The sequence below is a fragment of the Aplidium turbinatum genome, chromosome 14, assembly GCF_918807975.1.
Source record: "Aplidium turbinatum chromosome 14, kaAplTurb1.1, whole genome shotgun sequence".
Taxonomy (NCBI): domain Eukaryota; kingdom Metazoa; phylum Chordata; class Ascidiacea; order Aplousobranchia; family Polyclinidae; genus Aplidium; species Aplidium turbinatum.
Window position 1 is genome coordinate 15,232,758 of NC_137485.1, and position 26,139 is coordinate 15,258,896.

General features: G+C 38.4%; 1 protein-coding gene across 2 annotated transcripts; it reads left to right on the top strand.

Moving 5' to 3' along the window:
• The first annotated feature begins 655 nt into the window (after positions 1-655).
• LOC145783700 (inositol monophosphatase 1-like) lies at positions 656-25,610 on the top strand. Of its 2 annotated transcripts, none has more exons than XM_082595588.1 (7): positions 656-856; positions 9,896-10,029; positions 20,647-20,751; positions 22,323-22,477; positions 22,951-23,059; positions 23,546-23,697; positions 25,299-25,610. In XM_082595588.1, the coding sequence occupies exons 1-7, from the start codon at positions 782-784 to the stop codon at positions 25,403-25,405; spliced, it is 837 nt and encodes a 278-aa protein (XP_082451714.1). In that variant the 5' UTR covers positions 656-781; the 3' UTR covers positions 25,406-25,610. The 2 variants fall into 2 exon arrangements, with proteins under 2 accessions (XP_082451714.1, XP_082451715.1); XM_082595589.1 differs by lacking the exon at positions 656-856 and adding an exon at positions 8,702-8,867.
• The last annotated feature ends 529 nt before the right edge of the window (positions 25,611-26,139 follow it).

Consider the following 26,139-nt stretch of genomic DNA (forward strand, 5'->3'; position numbering starts at 1 on the left):
TGAGATTTTAAGAAACGCAAATATTATGGGAGAATTACATTTTGTAGAAAGTTAAGTTGTGTTCAATCGTGTTCTCATTGCTTTAAGAATTTGCGCTCTAGTTGTTTCAGGAACGAGGAGACGACTGATTCTTAACTAATTCATCTACTTGTTTTAAAGTATCAGGTTTGGTGGCCGTGCTTAACTACTGTAACTTATATTTATCGATGCATATACCGCAATATTAGATCCTTTCATGCACGTCTTAAACCATTATGGTTTTGCCACCTTTTCCTTTTGTTGGTTTTGTTACTGTATTTCTTTTTCACAATATCATTTCTTTTGCATTCTGACAGAGAAAAATAAATTGAATTGAATTAAAAACAATGAAAATTCATTGCGGGTCTTTACGAAAGCATTGACAAACGCGCAGAATAGGTACGCTAACAATGGCTGACGTCTGAACGTGCTTTCTTCAAAAATCGTAAAAGAGAGAAATGACGATGCGCGGTCTAGTTATGATAAGATGTCTATGATTTTTGGCCTTTTTTCTACCTATTTGGCCTTAAGTTGGCCTTTTTTCTTTGTGAGTTTGGCCTTTTTTGCAAATTTTAGTCTGGCAACCCTGAGACTGATCCTGTAGTTAACTACAGTGTAGTTAAACAGTACGCATATGTTGCATCAAATTTCATATTACTGTTTATGTAGTGAGTTTGATTGGAATTAGGTTTAGTGTTTTGACTGTTTGCTTTAAAAAGCCAAAGATCTTAGCATTGTGTTTTCAAGAGAGTATTGATACAGGATGAGCAAACCTCAGTGTGAAGATGTGGAAGAAATCTTGGAATTTGCAAAAGACTTAGCAAAAAAAGCTGGAAAGGTTGATTTCACTTGTTTTTGATTTTTGTTCTCAAATAAATGCAAATCCTGTTTCTAGATTATATTAATTTCATGAAATTGATTTGTTATGCATAATTTGTATGAAATTGTTATTCTTTGTGTACAGTCCTTGCAGTTTCTGAGTAGGACACTCAGACAAGTTTTAAGTCTAACAACAAAAAAGGATAGATTAAAGGCAGTGGCTATTTGACCGGCGCCGGTCTTTGAATCTGAAACACTATTTGACCGGTCATGACGTCACTATATAGGCATTTTTTTCTTTTTCTCTTTCAAAGCAAAAGACGAGAAAAGTGCCTATATACCGTAACTTCTAAATTTGGCAGTTATGTTCAACTGATTCGGTGGCGCGTAGGATAAGTCTCCGGCTAGTGCTCCAAAGGGAATGAGTTCGATACTACGCGGAAGCGTTCTTTTATTTTTAACTGAATTTTGACCCGAATTGACTCAGTCGTTAGGCTGCTGCATTTTTGTGGTTAATTTTTAATTTGAGTAGCCTACAGCCCAATTTTTTATGTCTTTTCAGCTATGAGTAATAGCCTAAAGATAGAGTTTTTAATTTTCTGAAATTTGAGAATTTCTGTGGGTAATTTTCCGTTCGTCATAAGAGGATGTGACCGTGTTTGCCGAACGACGCATTACATTTTTGCGTCGTTCGGCAAACACGGTCACATCCTCTTATGATGAACGGGAAATTATCCGGAGAAATTCTTAAATTTAGGAAAATTAAAAAATAAAATTAAGTAATAAAATTAAAGTTTTTAATTTTCTGGAATTTGAGAATTTCTCTGGGTAATTTTCCGTTCGTCATACTTTTCCGTTCGTCATTACATTTTTGCGTCGTTTGGCAAACACGGTCATAAAAAAACTCTAACTTTATTACTCATATTTGAAAAGACATAAAAAATTGGGCTGTAGGCTACTCAAATTAAAAATTTACCACAAAAATGCAGAAACCTAACGATTGAGTCAATTCGGGTCAAAATTTAGTTAAAAAGTAAAAAAAAAACGCTTCCGCGTAGTATCGAACTCATTCCCTCTGGAGCACCAGCCCGATACGTATCCTACGTGCCACAGAATCAGTTGAACATAGGTGTTGAATTTAAAAGTTATATAGGCACTTTTCTCGTCTTTTGCTTTGAAAGAGAAAAAGAAAAAAAATGCCTATATAGTGACGTCATGACCGGTCAAATAGTGTTTCAGATTGGGTGGCGACGATGTCGTCCCCTGCCGATGTCGTACCCCCGATGTCGTACCCTCATACATCGGGACGCGCAATAATTCACGCCGGCAAAAAAAAGCTTCAGATGCGGCGCGCTGTTGGATTTCAGCTCGAGCGTCAATGCCCATGTCGTCTCCAGTGAGTGATCATGAATCACGCTGCCGAACAGACTTCAAAATGCGGCGGGCTGTTGCATTTCAGCTCGAGCGTCAATGCTCACGTTATTCTTTCAGTTTGGTACAACTTGTGGGATTAGTTGATGAACAAACAATTTTTTTTTTGTTCAGATGAACAAACAAATTATTTTAATTTCAAAAATAAAAATTAATTTCTAGGCTAATTTTTTTTCAAATGTCCGCTAGCCAGGGTTAATTATTTTGTTGCTGACGAGTAAACAGTTTGTTTATTTATTATTATTTCTTTAAAATAACATAACCTACGGACACGGTAGCCCACTGCTACGAGTGGCGGATCTATGCAAAATGGCGCCCATGGCAAAGTTTAAATGTGCGCCCTTTTTAACAATTTAAGTTAAATATTGCATACAAGTCTTTTATGAACAAATCGTGAAGAAAATAAATCAATGTATTATTGCCGTTTTATAATGTTCAAAGGCAGTCACGAGAGATTGTTTCGTCATGCAAATTTTGTTCTCTCTGCAGAGCTAATCAATTTGATAGAATGCTGCGCTATTGCGCCTTTCCAAGTTATTTCCAACATAAAAACTAGCCAACGCGGCTTATTACTTTTTCATCTGACGCTGTGTGTGTATAGTCTACTGTAGCCAACTACCAAGTGAATTATTGGACAAAATCAATCGGACATAAGCTTGTCTGCTTGACTTTTCAGCTTCTGCTGCTTGCAAGTCTTGTCTCTTTCGCCCTTCAGCCCCACTTTCCTTTTTCTTTGTATTGGTTTGTTTCAGAGTCTCAAAGGGCAAGTAAAAGTTAAATTAAAAAAATCCTTGGTCGATAATTACAATATATAGCCTAGGCATACGCAAAATGTTTTCGTAGTTCTTTACGTAGGCCTAGCCAACTTAATTAAAAATTCATCTCAATAGAGCAGGGGTCCGCAAATAGTGGGTCGCGACCCAAATTTAGGTCGCAAGACCATTCAGCAGTGGGTCGCAAAACGGTTTAAAATTACCATAAATATAACTTGTATGGCAAAAATAAATACAATCATATAGTCTTTGATGTGCTGAGTTTCGTACAATTTGGTAGGCTACAATAAAATTTATGCTTTCAATTGTAGTACAGTAGTTAAGCCCACGGTTATATATATAGCCTGGAAGACACCTTGAGCCAGGGCATAAAAACTCTCTCAGCTTATCTCCAGAACTGGCGACTGAAACTTAGCGAAAACAAAACTTTGGCGGCAGCTTTCCACCTACACAATCGGGAAGCTGATCGTGAGCTACATGTTCAGAACAATGGAAAACCTCTGACCTTCTGCCCCGAACCAGAATATCTTGGGGTGACACTAGACAGATCGTACACATACCGCCACCATTTGGTGTCACTGCGCAAGAAAATGACATCCCACGCTGCACTACTCAAGCGCCTGGCAGGCCACAGCTGGGGGGCGAGGGCTGACACTTTGCGTATAGCAGCCTTAGCTCTTGTCTACTCTTCAGCAGAGTACTGTGCACCTGTTTGGTGCTGCAGTGCACACTGCCATAACATCGGCACTGCCATAAACAGCGCCCTGCGCACAGTTACCGGATGCCTGCGTCCCACACCATTGGATAATTTTGCCATTCTCGCTGGCATCCAACCTTCTGAGCTTTGTCACGAAGAAGCCACTCTGTTTCTTGGCCGACGGGCACTAAAGCCTAACCATCTTCTCCACTACAAGATCTCTGCTTCCCCAAACCAGCACCCCAGTCGACTGAAGTCAAGACAACCATTCGTGCCAGCCGCTCAACTTCTGATCAACGCAGCAGATGAACTTCATCTCTGCGGCTACTTGGGCAGACTATAAATGGAGTTCTGAATGGAAGTCAAGTACCACCGGACTTCATTCGTTCATCCCCAACGCCGACACATGCCCCATCGGCCTGACACTACAAAGACAAGCATGGGTGCGCCTCAACCGTCTTCGTACGGGCGTCGGGCTTTTCCGGTCAACCATGCGCCATTGGGGAATTGGCCTCTTCCTCCTCCTGTGAATGTGGTGCCGAGGAACAGACTGCAGACCACATCATCAATAACTGTACCATCTTCAAGCCACCTAACGGAGTGGAAGGTCTGCGTGTCATGGATGATGAAACTAAATACTGGCTGCTCTCTAGTAGCCTTCCAGTGTAGTCCGGCAACATCTTGAGTCTGGGCTGGTAAAAGGATTGAGTAGACCCTCGGCCCCAGAGGCTTGCACGACGACGAAGCGCACGGTTAATAGGTCCACCCGCTTATTAAGCCCAATTTGGTCCGTTTCGGAATTACTGAAGGTATAGGAGTGGTAGAAAATTGTCTCCCGCAGCCAAAATCGTCCGGTCCCGATGTGGCCTTAATAAGTGGGGACGACCGTATTGGAATTGATATTAATTTGCAAAGTGTTTTGCGCAAAATTGTATGCTTCCGAAACGTTTGGGTCGCGATGACTTCGAACGATTGCTTTTTGGGTCGCACCAAAAAGTATTTGCGGACCCCTGCAATAGAGCACTGTGTTGATGCAACCGGCGGTGACCGACCTGTAGATAGGGGTATTTTTGTCTGATAACTGTGGATAAAAATAAAACGACCCAAGTCCGGCAGATTGTTTCAAAAACTAATTTTAATTAATTTAATTTGTCGCTGACATTTGTTGGCATGTCGGCGGGTTTTGTAACTATTGGGTTATAGCCTATGCTAACTAGAGATTGAAGAAACTGATAGCGAATCAATCCCAACATTGGTGTGTAGGCTACTAGCTACTAAGAATTGCGTTCATTTTATCCATTTGACAACTTGAGGAAGTTAGGTAAAAGTACGGTACCGTATATTTATAAAGCACAGCTTGTGAAGTTGTCAATGAACCTCAAAACTTCAGACTGCTTAGTGCTAGGCAGTGCCAGCACAGCACGTAAAAGAAATCATACCTAGCATAATTCTTGGTCTCAAAATTTCACATAATGATGCTTATAGGCTCAATAATACTTCAATGCTAATTTCTTCCTAGAACAGACTGAGTGCTCTGGTCAGGACAAATTGAAGTCATACAACAGATTGGATTTATAAATTCTTATAAAAATGAATAAGTAAGTACTGGAGCTACTTCTAAGCTTCAACTAATCGCTGCTTAGCGACTTTACTAAACTTCCAATTTTTAAATGGCAAAATCGTCATTTCCGTAGGGTGGCAAATGACTAGGTCGTCTCGTTGTCTCCCTGTCGGTATGGAAACCAGGGATATCTAAAGAAGGGGATACGAAGGCTTTTATTACGTCTGACAATAGAAGGGCTTTGTTTATCGTAAATAATCTGTGTTTATCATAAAATGACAATTGGCACCGATAGTAGTTTAATAAATTTTGTTATGATAACTTGCATTGCGCTATTAGCATCAGGCCTGGATATTCACAGCATGCTCATGGTTGCTTGTTAATTCAACTACCCATATACTTGCTTTACATCTAGCCTACTGCGAAGGCTTTGTTCAAAAAAACAGCTCACTGGTAACTTTTCAACTGTCTTTGTAAGCAAGTATTCTTTAAATATGCTCTACGTAACATTAGCTAACTGTCTCCTGTAGCTCACTGTACCAGCTGCACTACAAAACATTTTACGATTTTAAAAAGAATCACATGTTTAAAGCACTACAAACTACCGCCCTGGTAGTGTCAAGAGAATAAGGCAATCGCTGCGAGCCTTCATATCCCCTTCTCTAGATATCCCTGATGGAAACTTGTGTAACTTTTGCATTGTGTATATTACTTGCATATTTCCAACATGTAGGCCTACTGTAGCCTACTATGTTCCTGTTACTGACAAATAGGCCTAAACCATTGATTTATTGATTCCAATTGTTGCTGACTGAACGTAAAGTGAGCCAGGAGAGGCACAATGTTGCTTTTTCAACGTCCATTGTTTGACAATGGCTACAGTAAAGAGTGACCTTTTTTGATGTTTGTTGGGCGCAAATTAGATTTTGAAGAAAGTATAACTCACAAATTTTATTTTTTACCAACCGATTTTTGCGCCCAAGGCTCGAGCCATGCCTGCCATACCCTAGGTAAGCTACACCACTGCAGTGCTACGGCCTCTAGGGGAACGAAGTCGTAAAAATGTGGCTTGTAATTCTGTTCACTTCCGTTTAATTGTGTGTCTGAAAATACGTTATCAATGGAAAATTACCATCACAGAAATGAAGAAGAGCAAATTCTAAAATTAGTTTGCAGTCATTATGTGTTTATATCTTGACCTAGCCTATAGCATAAATTTCAAGCTAATACCTGTCCGCTTACAACAGTTAGCTTTGTTTTCTAAGTAGGCTAGTCCTAGGCCTATGTTGACTTGCGAACAAGGCGGACTATATAGAAAGCAGTATAGACTATATAGAAAACAAATGCGAACCATCGATGCAGTGCAGTAACGTGGCACCTTTTTTAACATTGTTGTTAAGCAGAAGCGCTATGTTCTTTGCTTGGATTCGCTATCATGCAATAAGCCAAATGCAAAAAAGTAATGCTTTGAATGATAATCAAGACATAAAATAGCCCAGTCAAGCCTAACAGTAAGAATATAGCTAAAACAGATCGAAATCTATAGAAAGTAATTTCAAAATCGCAACCTAGTTAAGCTTTTATTTAACAAAGTTTCTACTTTCAACAACGCGTTATCATTTCTCACTATGCGGCCCGTGGAGTTTTTCTCAGACCCTAATGTGGCCCTTCATGTTTGCAGTCTTGGACCACCCTGGTTTACACAATTGTTTTTTTTAGTCACACGTTAACTGAGGTTTACTCTAGCCTAGCTTTTTCTGTTTTCATGGTTTTAGCTTTCAAAGTAGGCCTAGCAGTTCAGATTTTCAAAGTAGGCTACTTATTAAAAAGTAACAGTTGAGCACATCTCTAATCTACATTACCAGATAACGTAGGACCACACTTGTTGCATGTCATAGTTAATGTTTTTGCTAGCTGTTTCTGTGTTTTTTGTCGTAGGTTAGATATGTTTACTTTCGCCATTTATTGGGTTTATTTATTGTCCGCCCCGTTAGCTCAGTTATACGCCGGCTCAAGATCACGCGGCGCAAGCTCGACGCTCGGGATGTACGCTTGAGCAACGCATTTCAGGACTGCTCTCCATTCAGCGGGCCCTAGTGAATGGAATAATTTCTCGGCAACAACACATCAACAATCGGAAAACTTCACTCTGCCAATCTCGGTGACCGGCCCTGCGTCAAGAGCCACTGCAAGTACGCGTAACTACGGTACCAGGAATAACCAATCAAGGCTTTGTCAGTCCGAGGATAAAGATTCAAAACCAACGAACATTGCAGTGGGCTACGTTAGCGATGAGAAAATAAATGTTCATGAAAAGAAATTGAGTGTTGATTCAGTGGCGTAGCTTGAAAATGTGCCGCCCGGGGCGGATTCAGATTTTGCCACCCCTTCAAGAAAAAGTATGTGAAAATGAAATGCGTTTTTTTATCAGATTATAATCAAAATCAAAAATCGTAGTCTTAAAGTGCCACCCCCAGACGTGCCGCCCGGGGCGGTCTGTCCCCCCCCCTCAGCTACGCCACAGTGTTGATTGCAAGAACATGAAATCCATGTTTTTCGGACAAAAAAGCAATGCGAAGTTCATGAGGAATCAGAACAGGGCAAGAAAGATTTTTTTGTTGTCAAATCAGTTTTATTTTTCTTTGTATAAGTGATGATAAGTTGAACAATATTGTAACGAGTAAAACAGTAATGATAAATTTAACAATAGAGTACAGGAACAAAACCAACAAAAGAAAAAAGGTAGCAAAAATTTCGTTTCGATTTGAATAAGTTCGTTTCGAAAAACCATAATTTTTACCTACATTTAAATGGACAAAAAAAGTTGAACATCTGGCAACAGGGACGACATCGACGTGGGACGACATCGGCAGGGGACGACATCGGGGGGACGACATGTCCAGGGGACGACATCGGTGGCATTCTTTCAGATTCAAAGACCGGCGCTGGTCAAATAGCCACTGCCTAGATTAAAACAGAAACCCGACACTGGGGCTGTCTAAGTAGACTTATCATCATCATCATCATTGTCAGCCATTGTTGTTCCACTGCAGGATGAAGGCCTTCCCCATATCTTTATAATTTTGTCTGTCTTTGCACGTTTGTGTCCAGTGTTTGTCGAATTGGTAGAGTTCGTCTCGCCATCTTGTTTTCTGTTTCCCTCTTTTGCGTTTATTGTCAAGCGGTATCCAGTCAGTAGCTCTTCTTGTCCATCTGTTGTCAGTTGTTCGCATGATATGTTCTGCCCAATTCCACTTTAAACTTTTTATTGTTTGAATGATATCTTTGATTTGTGTTTGTTGTATCCATTTGGCTGGTTTCTTGTCTTTTCATGTAATGCCTAAGAGTAATTTTTCATAATTGTTTGTTCTAGCTTTCACCGACAAAGCATTTCTGTTATCCTCCTGATTAGTAAATTTTATTTGAATTTTCAACTGTTTGCCTTTACTTAATCAAGCTAGGTCAAATTATAGTATTCGAAAGTTGCGTTTTTGCTAAAAAATGAAGAAAAGGAAAAGAAAAAAAGAAAAGAACATGGAAGACATGAACATTTTATCTAATTAATACCGTATGTAAATTTTCGTTCGTTTTGGTACAGTTATGCTGACAGTGACATCTATTTATTTTGTAGTCTAATTTTTGTTTCAAGTAATTTTGTTTCGATCCAGTTGTGCTGAAGAGTTCTAATGAACGAAAACCGGTTCCACGACATAAATTAAATTTTAAACTTTATTGAAATACTATTGTGAGTGTTTGCCTGGACAAATGAATTAAGGTTCAGACTTTAGGGAAAAAAAGCTATTGATTTGTTTTCTTAGTGATATGCTTTCTGTATTAGGTAGATCGCCCATTTGAGGAAGTGTCATAGTACCAGATCACCTTTTCCAGTTAGTTCTTCCCACTTTTGACCACTTTTTTGAGTAATTTTTCATGTGATCTTTGCGCAGTGCGTAGTTTGAGTGTTAGTGCTTTCGTTAAGTTCCATGTTTCTGCTCCGTATGTCATTGTTGGGAGAATGCATTGATTATATGCTTTTCTTTTTATTGAGATAGGTAATTTACTTTTAAATGACATGGATAATGAATGATTTGTGTGAATGGTGTAATTGAATGGTATTCCTAGAAGTAGCCTATTCTACCAAAACCAGTTTTGAAAAACTTTTGATCAAACAGCCTCCCTAAACTGAGGCTGTTTGATCAAATGATTGACTGTGCGCTACACATGTGTTTCCCATATTTTTAAGGCTGTGGCTATATTTACACTATATAATGTAATAATAGCCTCAATAGTGTTTCCAGATAAGGAATTCTGCCCTAATTTGAGAAAAGTTTAAAGCTGTTGAAAACAAAAACTTGTATTTTAGAAATTTTTTTTAGTCTTGGGCAAAGATCAAAACCCTAATCTTATTCCAAACTGTAACCCTTACCTTAACCCTTCCTAACTTTAATCCTAACTCTGGCAACACCTAAGTGTGGAAAAATAGCCACTTCCTATTTTTCAAACTATATGATTGGGTGGTTGTATGAGTGGTTAGATGTTACTGTATACTTGCTACTACTGTAACATTCTGGCAATCTTTCTTCATCATTTTTAAAGGAAATCAAGTCAGCTTTCTTGCAAGATAAAAATGTGCTGACAAAGGGATGCGCAACGGATTTGGTGACAGAAACAGACCAAATGGTTGAACAAATGATAATTAAACATATAGATGAAAAGTTTCCTGATCACAAGTGAGTGACTCAACTGATCTATTTGTAATTGCTACCGACTGCAATTTCTTGTATTTGGACTGCTAACTATTAAATAGTGTACACTTGACCGCTTTTCACTTGCAGAAAAGTATTTTGATTCATTTGGGAATATTTTCAATAGATTGATAAGAAATATCATAGATTACCTTTTTTGTACATGAAGCAGGGGTATCAGTCTACAGCAGTTTTTGTCTCATAGGTTTTTAGCTGCTATAATTTGACATATGGCCTTCTCATGTTGCAACCTTGTAGAAAGCTTAAAATCATATTAGTTAGACCCAAAAAATTATTGTTTAACTACATACACACTTACACAATACACAGTGATGATTTTTGTATCTGTTGTAGTGACATACGGTTCAATGGATATTTTTGGATACATACAGTCATGCATATGCACTTTTGTATCTTAGCAGATGTAGCACGTAAGACATAGCCAAGAGAAATGAAACCCTGTCAGTGTCATTGAATAAGCTTTTCTCATTTTGGCATATTTTGTAGTGACAGTATCATAATCTTAATGCAGTTAAACAGTGACTCTTAGAGTGTTATTTTAACTTTTTACCACTATGTAGAGCTCGACCGATATCACTTTTTCAGGCCGATACCGATATTTATGAAATTTTTAGGCCGATACCGATATATATAGCCGTGTAGCTGCTTAATATGCCGCATAACTGATTAACTTCCACCGAACGAGGTCGTGTGGCTTCTTGCGTCATAATGCTCTGGGCACGAATCGGAAAACTTTTACAATGACGCTACTATTTTCTTCTGTGCAAAGTTTCACTAGGCTTTTTTCTTTGGGTTTATTTTTGCATGTCATGCAGGGTTCGATATTAGCACTGGTCCTCTGGACAATGTCTAGTGTGAGTTCCCCGCGGACCAGTGCGAATCGTTTCGCACTGGTCCAAGTGTCCAGTGCGAAATTATCATCGTATTATGTCCTTTGATCGTTTAGAGTGCGTGGTTCTCGTTTGCGCTTCTCTTCAAACAACAAAACACGTGATCCGTGCATGTTAAACCGTAAGAAAAAGGCAATCGCAACATCACGTGTTAAATCGTAAGAACAAAGCAATCACAACATCACGTGACGGTGTTAAATCGTAAGAAAAAGGGTAATCGCAACAGAAATAAAAGATTTCAACCCCAAACCTGCCATGCTGTACATCTATGGCTAGCAAACGATTCATCTGTGACATCAAGAAGGCCCGACACTGCCTATGTGTTTACAAGGCCAGACAAACACACATCGGATTCCGATTATGACCCCGTGATCGTCCCGTCATCAGATTCCAATTATGACCCATCATCGGATTCAGAAATTGAAGAAGAGCCCCAAGTAGATTGAATGTCTCGTGCGCGGACATTTTGCCGAAAGACATTTTGCCGAAACCCATTTTGCCGAAAGACATTTTGCCGAAAGGACATTATGCCGAAGGACATTTTGCCGAATGGACAAATTGCCTAAAGGACTAATTGCCGAACGGACTAATTGCCGAAACAATTTGGAAAAAAATTACTTTGAAGTGACACAAAGTCTCGTTACTATGCAAGCAGTGCTTTTGAAATAGAATCACTTTGCTACTGTTTGTTTGCCTAAAAATTACTTTGAAGCAACACCAAGTCTCGTTACTATGCAAGCAGTGCCTTTGAACTGGTAATATTTTGAAGTGACACCAAGTCGCAAGTCTCATTGCTATGCAAGCAATGCCTTTGAACTGATAATTATTTTGAAGTGACACCAAGTCTCGTTACCATGCAAGCAGTGGCTTTGAAATACTGTAGTAATTACTTTGCTACTGTTGTTTGCCTAAAAATTGCTTTATATACAGTATCCACAGTTTTTGGAAATCAGTATTAGTTTGAAGTGACACCAAGTCTCATCTATAAGTATAGGCTATAGGCTATGCAGTCTCCACAGGTTTTGGAGATCAGTATTAGACGTTCGCTTATACATATAACACTTCTGTCGGATACTTACGCGCTGTCGCACATAATTTGTGAGTGAAATCTGTTTGTGAATGACATTTATGTGTTATTAGGTTATGATAATACATAAAATGCATTTGTATAATTTCGGCAATTTGTCCATTCGGCAATTAGTCCTTTCGGCAAAATGTCTTTCGGCAAAATGTCTGGGTACCGAATGTCTTGCCTAGATAAACTGTTGTTACTGTTATTGCCATTGTATATTTCCATGTTATTGCCACCATTCATTATTTTCGTTTTAAGGTGGTTTTCCCTGGCGGAATGGCCCGTTTCGGCGAGTCCGATTCGGCTAATCCGATTCGGCGAGTTTTTGAAATTTTATTTTTGAAAATGAATTATCGGGTACCGTAGCCTAACTGTTTTCACATCGTTTTAATGGCGCTGAACGTGCAGAAAGGAATAAAAATGTTTGAACTATTAAATTAAAATTCGTCATGCCAGTTCAGTTGTTTTTATTTCTGACCATCATATCAAAAACAATACACGTCAACATAGCAAAGATAGAAGCGACAAAACGCGAACGCTAAAACGTGCTTGAATTCGTCATGTCCGTTTAGTTGTTTTTAAGGTAGAAGCGACAAAACGCGAACGTTAAAACGTGCTTGTGACCGAAGTAAGTTATTGAGTTGAAAGAAATTTGGCACGGTCGCAACACCTTCAGAAAAATTTAAGATGTGAAGGGAAAAAAAAAAATGTTACAAAAAAAAATCATGTTTATATCTATAAGTTAGTACTTTTGAATAGTTAAAATGATTAGTTTGGATCAACAAATGTGTGGTCTACAGCTTGGATTGAAAGGAAATTATCGGGTACCGTAGCCTAGTTATCCCTACCAGCAAAAATTTGTTCCAAGAACCCAGTTAGCCTAACTGTTCATTTTTACATTGTAGTAACAGAATGAGAAGGCTAACCAAATGTGTGGCCTATCGTTTTAACGTCGCTAAACGTTAAAATCGTGTAGAATAAAGAACTTTGATGACTAGGATACATTGCAAGCCTTAAAGCAGCCGGCGGCCATCGCGGCCATGGCCGCTAAGTAGTGGTGCTTGAATGACCGCCTGTGCTACCTCCTCCGTCGGCCAAGTTTGGCTGCCGGTTTCTTCTAGCTAATTATTTAATTTCGCAATAGAATGATTGTGGATTAAATGTCGAAAATATGTAGTATCAAAGAGTGACGCAGAATTAGGTCAGCGCATCATAGTCACTACTGTTGTATTAAATATATCCAGCTGCGATCACCAGCGCTGTAAGTCTTGTTTGCAATTCCCGATGTTTATTTTAATGAAGTGTTAATCCGAAGTGCTAATTTACATCGGCTGGCAATATTGTCGTTTTTATATCGATTCAATGTTGTCGGACATTGAATCGTTGTTAAAAAGGAGAACTAGGTTAGTTTACATCCGTGGGTAAAACACGTGTCTTCATAGTTGAGAACGCTGTGGGTTAGTGACTTCACACCCTCAATGGTGACATCATAACGGAATAAATGGTTAGGTTTTATGAAAGGCGGTATGGAGTTGAAACAATTTACTGAGCTGCGAGCAGTTAAAACAATTTAGGGTCGTTAGATGGTTCCGCAATACCGGATCACAATCCCGATAAAGCATTTAATGCGTGGTACAACGGTGCTATTGCAGGACGTCGCCCAGACTTCAACAACGCTAAGTGATCACTTTAACATTGTTGCAAGTTTAATGCTATTTACTTGTGCTATCGTTATTGTATTTTGGCCTCCAAGCACGCAGATTTGGCCGCCGAGAAGGAGCTCTTGGTAGGCCACGATGGCTGCCGGAAAAAAACACGAGTTTTAAGGCCTGCGTTGAAACTGAGAAACATTCACAGAAGCCCTTCGATACGTTGCATTTTTAAGATTATGCATTTTTAAGATGATGTATTCAGACGTTGAATCAATGTACAAATGAACTGTTAGGCTAAATGGGTTCTTGGAACAAATCGAAGGGCTTCTGTGAATGTTTCCCAGTTTCAACGTATCCTAGTCAGCAAAGTTCTCTTTTCTACACGATTTCAACGTTTAGCGACGTTAAAACGATGTAAAAACGGCAATTTCTACTGGTCGGGATAACTAGGCTACGATACCCGATAATTTCCTTTCTATCCAAGCTGTAGGCCACACATTTGTTGATCCAAAGTAATCATTTTAACTATTCAAAAGTACTAAGTTCTTATAGACATTAAATATGATTTTTTTTTGCAACATTTTATTTTTTTTATTTTCCCTTCATTTTTTAAATTTTTCTGAAGGTGTTGCGACCGTGCCAAATTTCTTTCAACTCAATAACTTACTTCGGTCACAAACACGTTTTAACGTTCGCGTTTTGTCGCTTCTACCTTTTTCTACACCTTTGCTATGTTGACGTGAATTGTTTTTGATATCATGATCAAAAATAAAAACAACTGAACTGACATGACGAATTCAAGCACGTTTTAATGTTCGCGTTTTGTCGCTTCTACCTTTGCTATGTTGACGTGTATTGTTTTTGATATGATGGTCAGAAATAAAAACAACTCAACTGAACTGACATAACGAATTTTAATTTAATAGTTCAAACATTTTATTCCTTTCTGCACGATTTCAACGTTTAACGATGTAAAAATGGCAATTATAATTAGGCTACGGTACCTGATAATTCCCTTTCAAAAATAAAATTTCAAAAACTCGCCGAATAGGGCACTCGCCGAAAAAGGCTCTCGCCGAATAGGGAACTCGCCGAATCAGATTAGCCGAATCGGACTCGCCGAATAGTAGCAGACCCTTTCCCTGGGTTGGCCTCGTGCTTCCCACGACAATCGTGTTTTTATCAGTAAACGGGATGGACCAGTGCGATCTCGTGCGGACCAGTGCAAATGGTGAGCCACTGGTCCGGTTGGCCAGTGCGAAAAAAAGTTAAGGTCGAACCCTGTCATGTGAGCGAAAGTTAATTTTCCCTTGGCCTTTTCTTTCTTACTGTAATACCAAACCTTGACAAATTTTGCTGCATCTTGCTGTGATAGCCTACTCGTATGATCTAATTTTGTAACGATCTTGCCTTATCAGTATCACTCGGAGATCAAAGCTAGACATTGTGACGTAAGACTTGAAATAAGTTGCGCGTGGTTAGTGTAGAAGTACACCGGTACTCCCATAGATTCTTCGTGAAAATTCACCTAAGTTGTTACAATGATTCAATGTCATCAATTGTTGAAGCAACGTAAAACTCGAAAGTTTTCCTGCTTGAATGGAAGCTAAGGGATACAGTATTAACGTTTTTAAAATGCGCGCACTAGAATGGGCGGGAAATTATATTCTCGCAACAATTGTTCGTGCTATGCAAGCACGTTTGAGCAACTTGTGTTTCTTCTAAAGGCATGTATGGCTGGTTTTGAGTGTGCTTTTGCTGGCCGATGTTTATCGGCGTAAAATAGCCGATACAATATATCGGCTACACCTGATATCGGCCGATACATATCTGCTGACCGATATATCGATCGAGCTCTACCACTATGCCACACAACTGGAAAAACAAAGATTTGCTTATCAAGCATGATAATCCAATATTGAATGCTTAACTGTTCCTTTTTCTTGCTGGATGCTCTCAGATTTGTATTCCTTTGGCTATTGATTTTTTTCTATCTTATACTAATGATCATTTTGTTTGTAAAATAAAGTTATGTTGGTTAGAACAAAATGTAGCTCGTCTTTTAGGTGCCTGCTAAATAGGTGCAGCACATTGTGGCGCCCGGTCATTTATGTGTTATTCACAGTAAAGTCTATTTCATTAGGTGCTTGATGGTAATACTGTAGTGGCTTACGCAGAATTTTCTCAAGAGAGGGGCGCATGAAAAATGCTTTTCGAAACGATATGAAAACAAATTTAAAAAAATGCCCATTTGCTAATTGAATGTATAATACGTGAATTCAAGAAGGGCCCAATTCCAACAAAGGTGTTTTTTACATAAATGCTTTTTGATTATTTTGGTCATTTGCTTTTGTGGTGGAATTAAGATAATGATTTTATACTTAGATTTATCAGTTAGAAGTATTATAAATGAAAATTTCACTTCTTTTCTTGAAATCAATGGAGATATTGAGGAGACTATTTTTCATGTTTAGGCTTGAAAAATTTGGCTGTTTTTTCAGGTATAATTTAGAAGATAAAGCTTTGGTACAGAGTTTGCACTTTTGAACCATAGACAAGCAAAACAAAATAACCTTAGCCGGTTTAACATACCATTCAGGGGCGTATCCTCAATGGAAGCAAGGGAAGCATTGCTTCCCCTGCCAAAATTGAAAAAAGAGAAGATGATATTTTTAAGTAAAACGATTTCGTAATTTCTTTACCTGAATATAAATTAGAACAGTTTCTAACTCACGTCCCCGTATGATTTCAGCTCGGTTTTAATTTTAAAAAAGTTGGAAGCTTACGGATGCAAAGATTGTATCGCTTCCCTTACTCTCGTTTTTGCTATAAGGAGAAACAAGCGAGAGAGAAAGGAAAAAAAGCAGCACAAAGTTTGCGAGATTTATGTTTCTTTTAACAAATCGATGGAAGCAATATTTAAATTGCTTCCAGAGTTGCCAGATTGGACGAATTCCTCAAATTAGGCTTTTTTTTAAATTAATTCTTCAAAATGCATAATCAATATTTCTTAAATATCGTAACTATACCAGATAAAACCATATTCAACATTGTTCAATACATGTTCTATACTTGTTTATACTCGTAATGTGGCCGATTAAAACTCATCCGCTACAGTCTTTTTATATTTGCTATTTTTTGGGCTACTTTCAGAATTATTTTTGCTACAGTTTATTAAAATCCGCTACAAGTCATAAAACATATGTAGCCTACATTTTATAATTTTTAATAGAAACAGGTAAATAGGCCTATATCCATTTGGCCTTTTTGTCTAATATTTTCCTTGTTTTGGCCTTTTTTGTATTATTTTGGCTTTAAGACCTTTTCATAGTCTGGCAATTCTGATCTGTTGGATATTGTGTCAGTGGGCTAGAACCATAGATATCTTACATAAGATATTATGCAAGATATTATATTATGTAAGATATCTATGCTAGAACGCTAGGTAATGAGAAAATCTAAGGCGCTGTTATGGTTATAATATCGGCCTAGTAAGCAAACGTTTGAGCAAAATGTTGGCTTTACACTGTTATCTTGGCTGGGTAGACTTTGGCATAAGACATGATATGTGAGATCTAGGCTAGAATTGACTTGACTGAAATGAATTCTGGCTTAAGCTACTTCAGCAGTAAGTAGCTGTAGCTAAGTTTTTGATGTTCTCTAATTTTAGCAGCATATTTTGCCCGTTTGTGTGTAAGAGCTACCTTTAATAAGTTAATAGCTGTTTATCTGCTAATAAATTTCATACAAATATTACCCTAAAAGTATTTCTAGAAAGCATTATAAACCATTATTTGAGTGTAATTTTGCAAAAAAATTTCCGGGGGGGCATACCCCCGGACCCCCCTAGAATACACGTGCCTTCGGCACGCTCTAACCCCCTCGAGTTATATTGCTTCCCTTGCTCAACCAGCCAGGATACGCCACTGATACCATTACCTAACATAATGAGTTAATGACTCTAATGTTTTCGACACGTATGTGAGTCCTCATCAGGAATTAAATATGCAATAAACTTAAAATAAAATATTATAAGATAAATTTGACTTTGCACTATAACTGTAATGACACTCTGGACTGAAAAGCACAAACTGAACATTGTGAACAAGTGATGAGTAAATGGGTCTGCTACTATTCGGTGAGTCCGATTCGGTGAGTCTGATTCGGTGAGTTCCTAACCTCTAACCCCTAACCCTAAAACGGCAATGATAATTAGGCTACGGTACCCAATAATTTAAAAAAAAAATTGAAAAAATCCCCCGTTAAGGGATCGGACTCACCGAATCGGACTCACCGAAACGGGCCATTCCGTGAGTTAATTCTACGGTGAGAAACAGATCACATGAGGTGTAAACTACAGGCATTAGACAAACAAATTACAACACACACAAAAGGAACGATGAGCCACCTCAGAGGCGAATAACTGCCGGTTGAGAGATGGATTGTTACATTTGATTCTTAAAGCTTCCATGATCTTAGTCTGAAAATCAGATCTTCCATTATAATTTTCATGACTAGTCAATTGTAAATACCGTATTGGGAAATAGTAGCTATTAGAAAAGTGTTGGTTGGTGTATTGGGCCTCATCAGTACCATGTATATTAGGGTGGCTCTTATTTGGCAAAAAATGAAAAAAATTTGAATTTTGTGTGGGACACCCTTTGAAAAGGTGAGGTTGTCAGAAAAAATAACTCTTGCAAATTTTTTTTAAATTTGAAGTTGATTTAGAGGTGGCCCTCCCCCCCTAAAGTTTTGCGCCCTCCTCCCAAATACCAAATCTGCATATCTCAAAAACTGTTTGAGCTAAAGATACGGTTTTTGTGTCAAAAGATGCAGAAAGCATGATTTCCTATCTGCTTTCTGAACAGTGATTGCGTCTATCTTGATTAGAAAAGCAGTTATTTAGAAAAAACCTGTTTTCGGTATTCTAGCACAAAACAGTGCTAAACAAGTATTGTGGCCCAAGCTATTCAATAAACAAAGTTCATAAACTAACCTGTAAAACTGGTAAAGTAATAAACGAAATAAGTATTCCTAAACTTTTATGCATTCATGAATAGCTAAAATGCCCGTTTTTTGTCATATTCCTTGAAGAAACTCCTGAGTGTGGAATCTGCTTTCAAGCTTCAGGTGCTATGCATTGCACTTGTTGGAAGGCGAAGGCGATTTATGCAAAAGCTTGGTCTGCATTTATGGTATCTGTCTGAAGAAATGGTTGAACTAGCCTTGTTTGACTCTCGATTGTCTGTGGAAAGTAACAAGGTAATGGTGGCAACCATGTTAAATGAAACAGCAGAACGTCCACCAAGGAGACGAAGCATCAAAGTAGATGCGTTTCTTAGCAATAAGGGTCTAGAACAGTATTGCACCTCTAATTCAAAATGGCTTCAGCTGTTGGGTGAAGATGAAGCAATAATTAGACTTTCAAAGGATCCTGCTCATTGGACTGAAGATGGTGCATTTATTCAAGCTTTACACATGGCGAAGGGACTTTCAGTAGTCAATGACAGAGCAGAGAGAGGAGTTGCTCTCAGTCTAATCCCGGATTTTAACAAACTCTCAACTGAAGATGAGTACCAACTTCAGTTTCTTTTGCAAGTTGTTACTGAACACAGGAAACTGTTGAATCCAAATTCTAACAAGAACAATATTGTCGATTCTTCTTTGTTTAAACCTTCTTTGTTACTCCAGGGGTCAAGGGGCTCTATCTTTTACCACCCTTGGGCAGTGCCGATGTGGTTTAGATGCTTGAGCAGGTGTCGAGTAGCAATTGCATTGATTCGTCATCCAGTTCAAGCAGACCACGCACACCATTTGGCGCAGTTACAGATGGTGTGGTCTGTGGTTTGTTCCTCTATGCCACACTCACAGATTGCGGATGGAGCCATCCCCAATTTGTGCATGTTTGAGCGGAATAGTCTGACTCCAGTAGCCCAGCACGCAGGCGGTTGTGCCACACCCAGGCCTTCCTTGGCAAATTATGCATTCTGGTTGGATGGGGGCTGGTGTCGGAGATAAAACTTTAGAGCCTTGAGGAGTTCTTCTTCCTCTCTGAGCTCTATTTGTTGTCCTCCCAGGTAGCCGCGCTGATGGATTGGTTTTCAGCGGTTTTCATCAGGAGTTGTGCGTCACATACAAATGGGTGTCTCGATTTCAGTTGGCGAGGATGCTCGATTGCTCGCTCACAGACTTGTAGAGACTTGAGTGGAGCAAGTGGTTGGGGTTCGTAATGCCGAGAAAGAGACAGGATGGCTTCTTCGCGACAAAACTCAGCTGGTTGGTTGCCTGCAAGGACAGGGAAATTGTCCGATTGTGTACAATGTGTAGGTCGCAGACATCCTGTCACGATACGCAAGGCAATATGTAAAATATTGTCGATAATATCGCTTCTTGCAGTACTGACCAGAATTACATTTTGAAATGAATATCGTTACCAGTGTTCCCTCTAAGGTGCAAAAATTAAGAAAAAAAAACGAAATTTTGTAGACGGTTTCGTGGTCACAAAAAAGGTTGTAAAATCAAGATTTGGTCAAATGCGTTTTTTCTAAATAACTGCTTTTCTACTCAAGATAGATGCATTCAATGTTCAGAAAGCAGATAGAAAACCATGTTTTCTGCATCTTTTAACACAAAAACCGTATCTCTAGCTCAAGTGGTTTTCGAGATACGCAGATTTGGTATTTCGAAAGAGGGCACAGAACTTTAGGGGGGGAGGGCCACCTCTAAATTAACTTCAAATTTAAAAAAAATTTGCAAGAGTTATTTTTTCTGACAACCTCACCGTTTGAAAGGGTGTCCCATGCAAAATTCAAAAACTCAATTTTAAGAGCCACCCTAATGTATATTATGTTGTTTAGCACTTTTTGGTAATGACATTGTTCATCTCCATCGCATAATCCAACTCAGTGATTATGGCTAGGGACTGATGATCAGATCCCATCTCTACCAATGTTTCAAAATATTTCAGATTTATAGGTGAAGAATCTGTAGCAGGTGGTCTCAAATGCCAACTCACAGATGCTCCTACTTGGATAGTTGATCCTGTGGATGGTACAACCAACTTTGTACATAGGTGAGTGCCAACTAATACTGCCATCTATCCAAGTGTAGGTATTCCTTTTACTGGAAAAGTCTGTTCCGGGTTTGGTGAAATGTTTTTATATATGGTACTACTGCACCATATTTATAATTTTATTTTGTAAATTTTTGTATTCATATGAGAGTATTTGTTTGATTGCTGAATATGTATTAACATTTTCTACGATTGGTTCAATTTTTTTATTTGCTAACTTGGTACTGTTCTGTAAGCTATTTTTGTTACTTTCTACACAATGCAACAATTTCAACATTAACCAACTTTATCCAGTAGGTATGTGGAAAATCTCCCTAGGTACTCCAATCCTCTGTAGCCTATATTTTTATTATTTAGTAGCCTAGCCCAGGGGTGTGCAACGTGCGGCCCGCGAAGAAAATCTGTGCGGCCCGCGAAGATGTGCCAATTTGGAATTGTGCGCGGCCCGCGAAACGTGTTTATAATTTAGTTTAGTCTGATAGGCCTACGTGTGAACAATTCATTGTGGAGTAGATTTTTGTAGCCCACTGTAGATTTAGCACCTTCTGTTAATCATTTTAGAAATTCTCCACCGGTGACCGCAAATCCATTGTATTTAATCATTTGGAACGTAAAAATGTATGGTCACATAAAAGGCTTTATAAACAAATTACAACTTTGGAAAGCTCACATACAGACTGACAATTTTTTCACTTTCCAACTTTGAGAGACTATGGAATGCATCCTGAGAAGAAAACTGAATTTGCAGACCAACTTGAAAAATTGTTGTATGAATTTTTGGCTCGTTTCAAGGACTTCCAATCTCATGAACATTTGTTTGGTATATTCTCTTCGCCATTCAAGACAGACATTCACAAAGCACCAGCTGATATCCAACTTGAACTGATTGATCTTCAAGGGAAAACGGATTTGAAAGCAAAGTATTCATAAATGAATCTTGGCGATTTTTACTGAAAACATCTTAAACAAGGTGACTTTCCACATTTGAAAAAACTCATGGCTTCAAAAATGGCTCTTTTTGGCTCAACGTATTTGTGCTAACAATTTTTTTCTAAAATGGTTGTCATAAAATTTCCCTATCGATCGGTTCTGACAGACGAACATTTGGAAAATGGACTTCGAATTGCGAGCACTTCCATTAAAGTAAATTGGGAAAAGGCAGTCGAAAAAAAAACCAGCAGCAAATTTCTCACTGAACTGAAAATAAAGTTGGTGTGACAATAAATTTGAATAGCAGTTTTCTTTAGAAAATTATGCGTCTTGACTTATTATATCTGAAAAGAGATAACCCCCTAATAATGCCATAAGAATAACATGAACAACCACAAAAATACATTTTTGTTCCTGCAACTACTAGAAACCATATGTTAAATAAACGTGCGGCCCACAGTTTCACCCAGTTATTTATATATGGCCCTCCTGTAATAAAGGTTGCACACCCCTGGCCTAGCCTAAGAAATTTGATTTTTAGTAAACGTTGCGGAATAGAGCATTTATGTATCTAACTTCAGGTTTTTGGTTCGTTTGTCTGCTTGTCAGATTTTTAGTTGTGCTATATTTCAAATTTTCAGATATCCCTATGTTGCCGTGTGTCTTGGATTTTGTGTCAATCAAATTCCCACTATCGGTGTAGTTTATAACGCAATATCTGAAGAAATGTTTTGTGCGATAAAAGGCCAAGGTGCATTCTGTAATGACAGAAAGATAAAAGTGTCTCAAGAAACAGGTAAATATAACGTTGTTTTCTGTCTATTTTTGTATTTCTTGCTCGTCTTTTTATCGTGTTATATTAGTAAACACAATTTTGTAAATCGATTGCTGTAAAGACCTTCGTTTTTCTTCTGAGAATCAACAACAATTCCATTTTTTCTGAGTAACGATCGCCGAAGATTTTTCCATCATATCTTTCAAGACCAAAGGAGCGATCACCAAATAAAAACTTGATGGGCAATCTTCGTCGAAGTGGTTTCATTTTTTTATTATAATACGTTATTTATCTGTGTCGGTCACATGAGCACTTGCGAATGCAATACTAACAAGAAAATATCACGCACAATTATCACACCTTCAACAAACCGGATATTAGTGTTACAGCTTGAAGACGAAGCATCAACAACATAGTTGTTTACTTCATGAACTAAAGTTCATGTGAAATGTGACGTCATCAAGTGTATCATGAAATTTTCCTTTTTTTATTAGATTTAAAGAAATCTTTGATTATGGCCGAATTTGGTTCATCAAGGGATCCAGAGAAGCTCGATATATTGTTCAAAAACTTACGGTCTATCATAGAACATCCTGTACATTCGTAAGTTTCTGTTTCTACATATGTGTTCAATACGGTTATATTTTAGCACTGGTGACAAGAAAATGAAGTTACATCGCAGAAGTTGCGTGGCTGATTTTACCTGCAGATGTATTGTTAACTTACTTGCTTTTAGTGTGGTTACGAACGACTATTTTTAGTGGAGGACCAGCAAGCAAGCGGTAGTAGCAACCAATTAACCCCGCTTGGAAATTATTGTCAACAAAAGGAAAAAGTGTAAAAGAAACAAAGAATAATTTAAAACTTAACTCAATATTATCATTTTCTTTATTTTTGTATTAGCTTGCCTACTTTTTTCTGCTATATAGTCTTTTAACGTTTCCTTTTTGCAATACCGAATCTTTGTGACTTTTCTCATTCCAAGCAACCAAGCTATTTTACATTGAATCAATGCAAAATCTGTTTTGATTGTTATTGCAATTCGTACGTTCTTGGGCATAAATGTTGATTTAACGAAAATATACGTAGAATACACAGCATGGGATCTGCTGCTCTAAATCTTTGCGCTGTTGCAATGGGACAAGCTGAAGCTTACGTTGAATTCGGAATACATTGTTGGGATTACTGTGCAGCATCAGTAATCCTTGAAGAAGCCGGAGGGATTGCACTTGACACAACATGTAAGTAAATGGGATGCAAATGAAAAGGCATTTGTTAGTGAAATCTTGCGCTATATTTGTGTGTCCAGTTTTAATCAGGTGTTGTCCCCGTTACCGAGATTGACCGGATATAACTCAACGTGCTGCAATCGCGTTCACATCTCGTCTCCACGCCGACCTGCCTCTTTTGTCAATCTAATTAATAATCTGGTTGAAAAAACGTGTTTGTTGGTTTACTTTATTGCTGTATAATTTTTAGACTGTTCGATTTCCTTGTTCTTTTACACCAGCAATTTAATGCACTTGCACGGTGTCATTTTTCCGTTATTCCATTTTCTAAAACAGCAGTTAGTTAACTGCCCTACATTCCTTTAAGTAAATCAGTCTTTTTAACATTGACTCAACGTTTGCTGAAGAATCAATGTAAACACGAGCCTGTTCACGTTCAATCAATAGATAGACTGATTTGCTGGCATAGATGACACACTACTCTTCCTAATCTCACAAGCATTATGTCAACCACATCACAAATTGTTTATTTCCATTTGTTAAATCATGGCTATATTTCGCTTACCACATTCAGCTCCGATATATGTTGGTAGTCTTACAGCGAGCGCAGATGTTAACGATACGCCCCGTGCTTGCTACACTAATGGGTCCTCATTGCCTAGCAGAACCCTTTTCTATCTCCTAAACTGATCAATTATTGATCAAAGTTTAGTGCTTAGTAATGCAGTTATAAAATATTCTGCTAGATTTTGAATTAGTGTTTTGACTTGCCAGAGTTTGTTATCGTTCAAACTCTTGCGATCGTCTGCCACGCTGTTCATGTGTCGATGCGATACAAATAATTTCAAAGTGTGGAACTATCACTGATTGATCAGAAAAGCTTAAAGAATAGTACAGTAGAATTCGCCTATAACGGCTTCGTTTATAACGTCAATTCGCCTATTACGTCACATTTCGCTCGGTCCCGGCAGAATTCCTATCTTTTACATACATTGTAGTTCGGCTACAACAGCATCGCCTATAACGTCAATTCGCATGTAACAGCACCCTTTATTGGTCCCCAGACGTCTTTTGTTCGTTTATAACGTCACTTTAAGCCATCACCTTCACCACGAACAGTCAGTCTTTTAATCCAGTTAGCGCTGCTGCTTGCAAAATGTCTTCCCTTTATTTCGCTACGTCGTTCTCAGCAGGGACTTTAAGTGAATTAACTTTTTTCCCGCGTGAAAAACTATCACGTGTAAAAAGCAGCTCTACATCTGTGTCAAAACCGAAACAGCTCAAGATCAATGCCTTTTTTGCTAATAAACAATGAACTTTTCTACTAATGTATGTAACGAGCTGGATTGCGCAAATTTCCTGTACCTTTCGCTGTAGGTTATTTTTTTTAAACAATTTCTTTGTTTACTGTATTTTCTGCGTGCCTTTTGTCAGTTTGGTGGTACACAGTAACCCTGATTGGATTATAATATACACCTCTTTCTTTAATCAAAAAACACTTGTGGAATAGTTTGCGGTAGTTCGTCTATAACGTCAGTTTTTGCAAATCCCCTAGAGGTGCCGTTATAGGCGACTTCTACTGTATATATATTTGAGCGAATTTTACTTTGAAGGTGAACCATTGGACTTAATGGCTCGCCGGCTGATTGGAGCTTGCAATCGCGACATTGCCACGGCTTTAAGCAGGAAATTGATCCAGATAACGCTGCCAAGAGATTGAAAATATCGATGCAAGAAAAGATTAGAAGTAGACTATTTTAAATTAAATGGAACTACTTCGAATTATAAAAATATGTAATTCTGTTTGCACAAAAAATTGTCTGCTGTAAAACAGATTTATAGATGTTGATGGTTTATGTTTCCTTATTTCATTTGATTTATTTATATATGGAAATAAACTGAGTATGACGTCGGATTAATATTAACGTGAGTTTGGTATGGTTACTATGCCGGTATAAGTTTCCACTTTTAGACTTCAAAAAAAAAATGCTGTGCTTAGGTGACATGTGTTTTAACTTTTTATCTGTTCCCACCGCCTCGGTGGTCGTCGGACTACTCGGCATGTGGCAACTCAGCAAGTACATTTCAGCTACTGTCAAGTCACCAAATGAGATTTACGTTCTCACGTCGAACTTGCTTGGTCATCGCTTGCTAAACTGAATTTGCTGACTTGTGACCTACCAAGTATCGGCTTGCTCAGTTATTACTTTCTCAGTTTCATCATTTGTCAACTTTCGGCCACTTGCTGAAATGTTGCTAGCTCAGTTGTTACTAGCTCAATTCACAACTGCTGACTTGTAGGAGACTCGCCTCGGTAGCCCAGTTAAATATGCGCCCGAATTTACTAACGTCGAGATCAGACGACCGGTGCAACTCTCCTGGCATTGAATAACGACAACTCTCCATTTAGCGGCGCCTAACACTTTATTATCTTCCAAACTCGGTTTTGTCCCC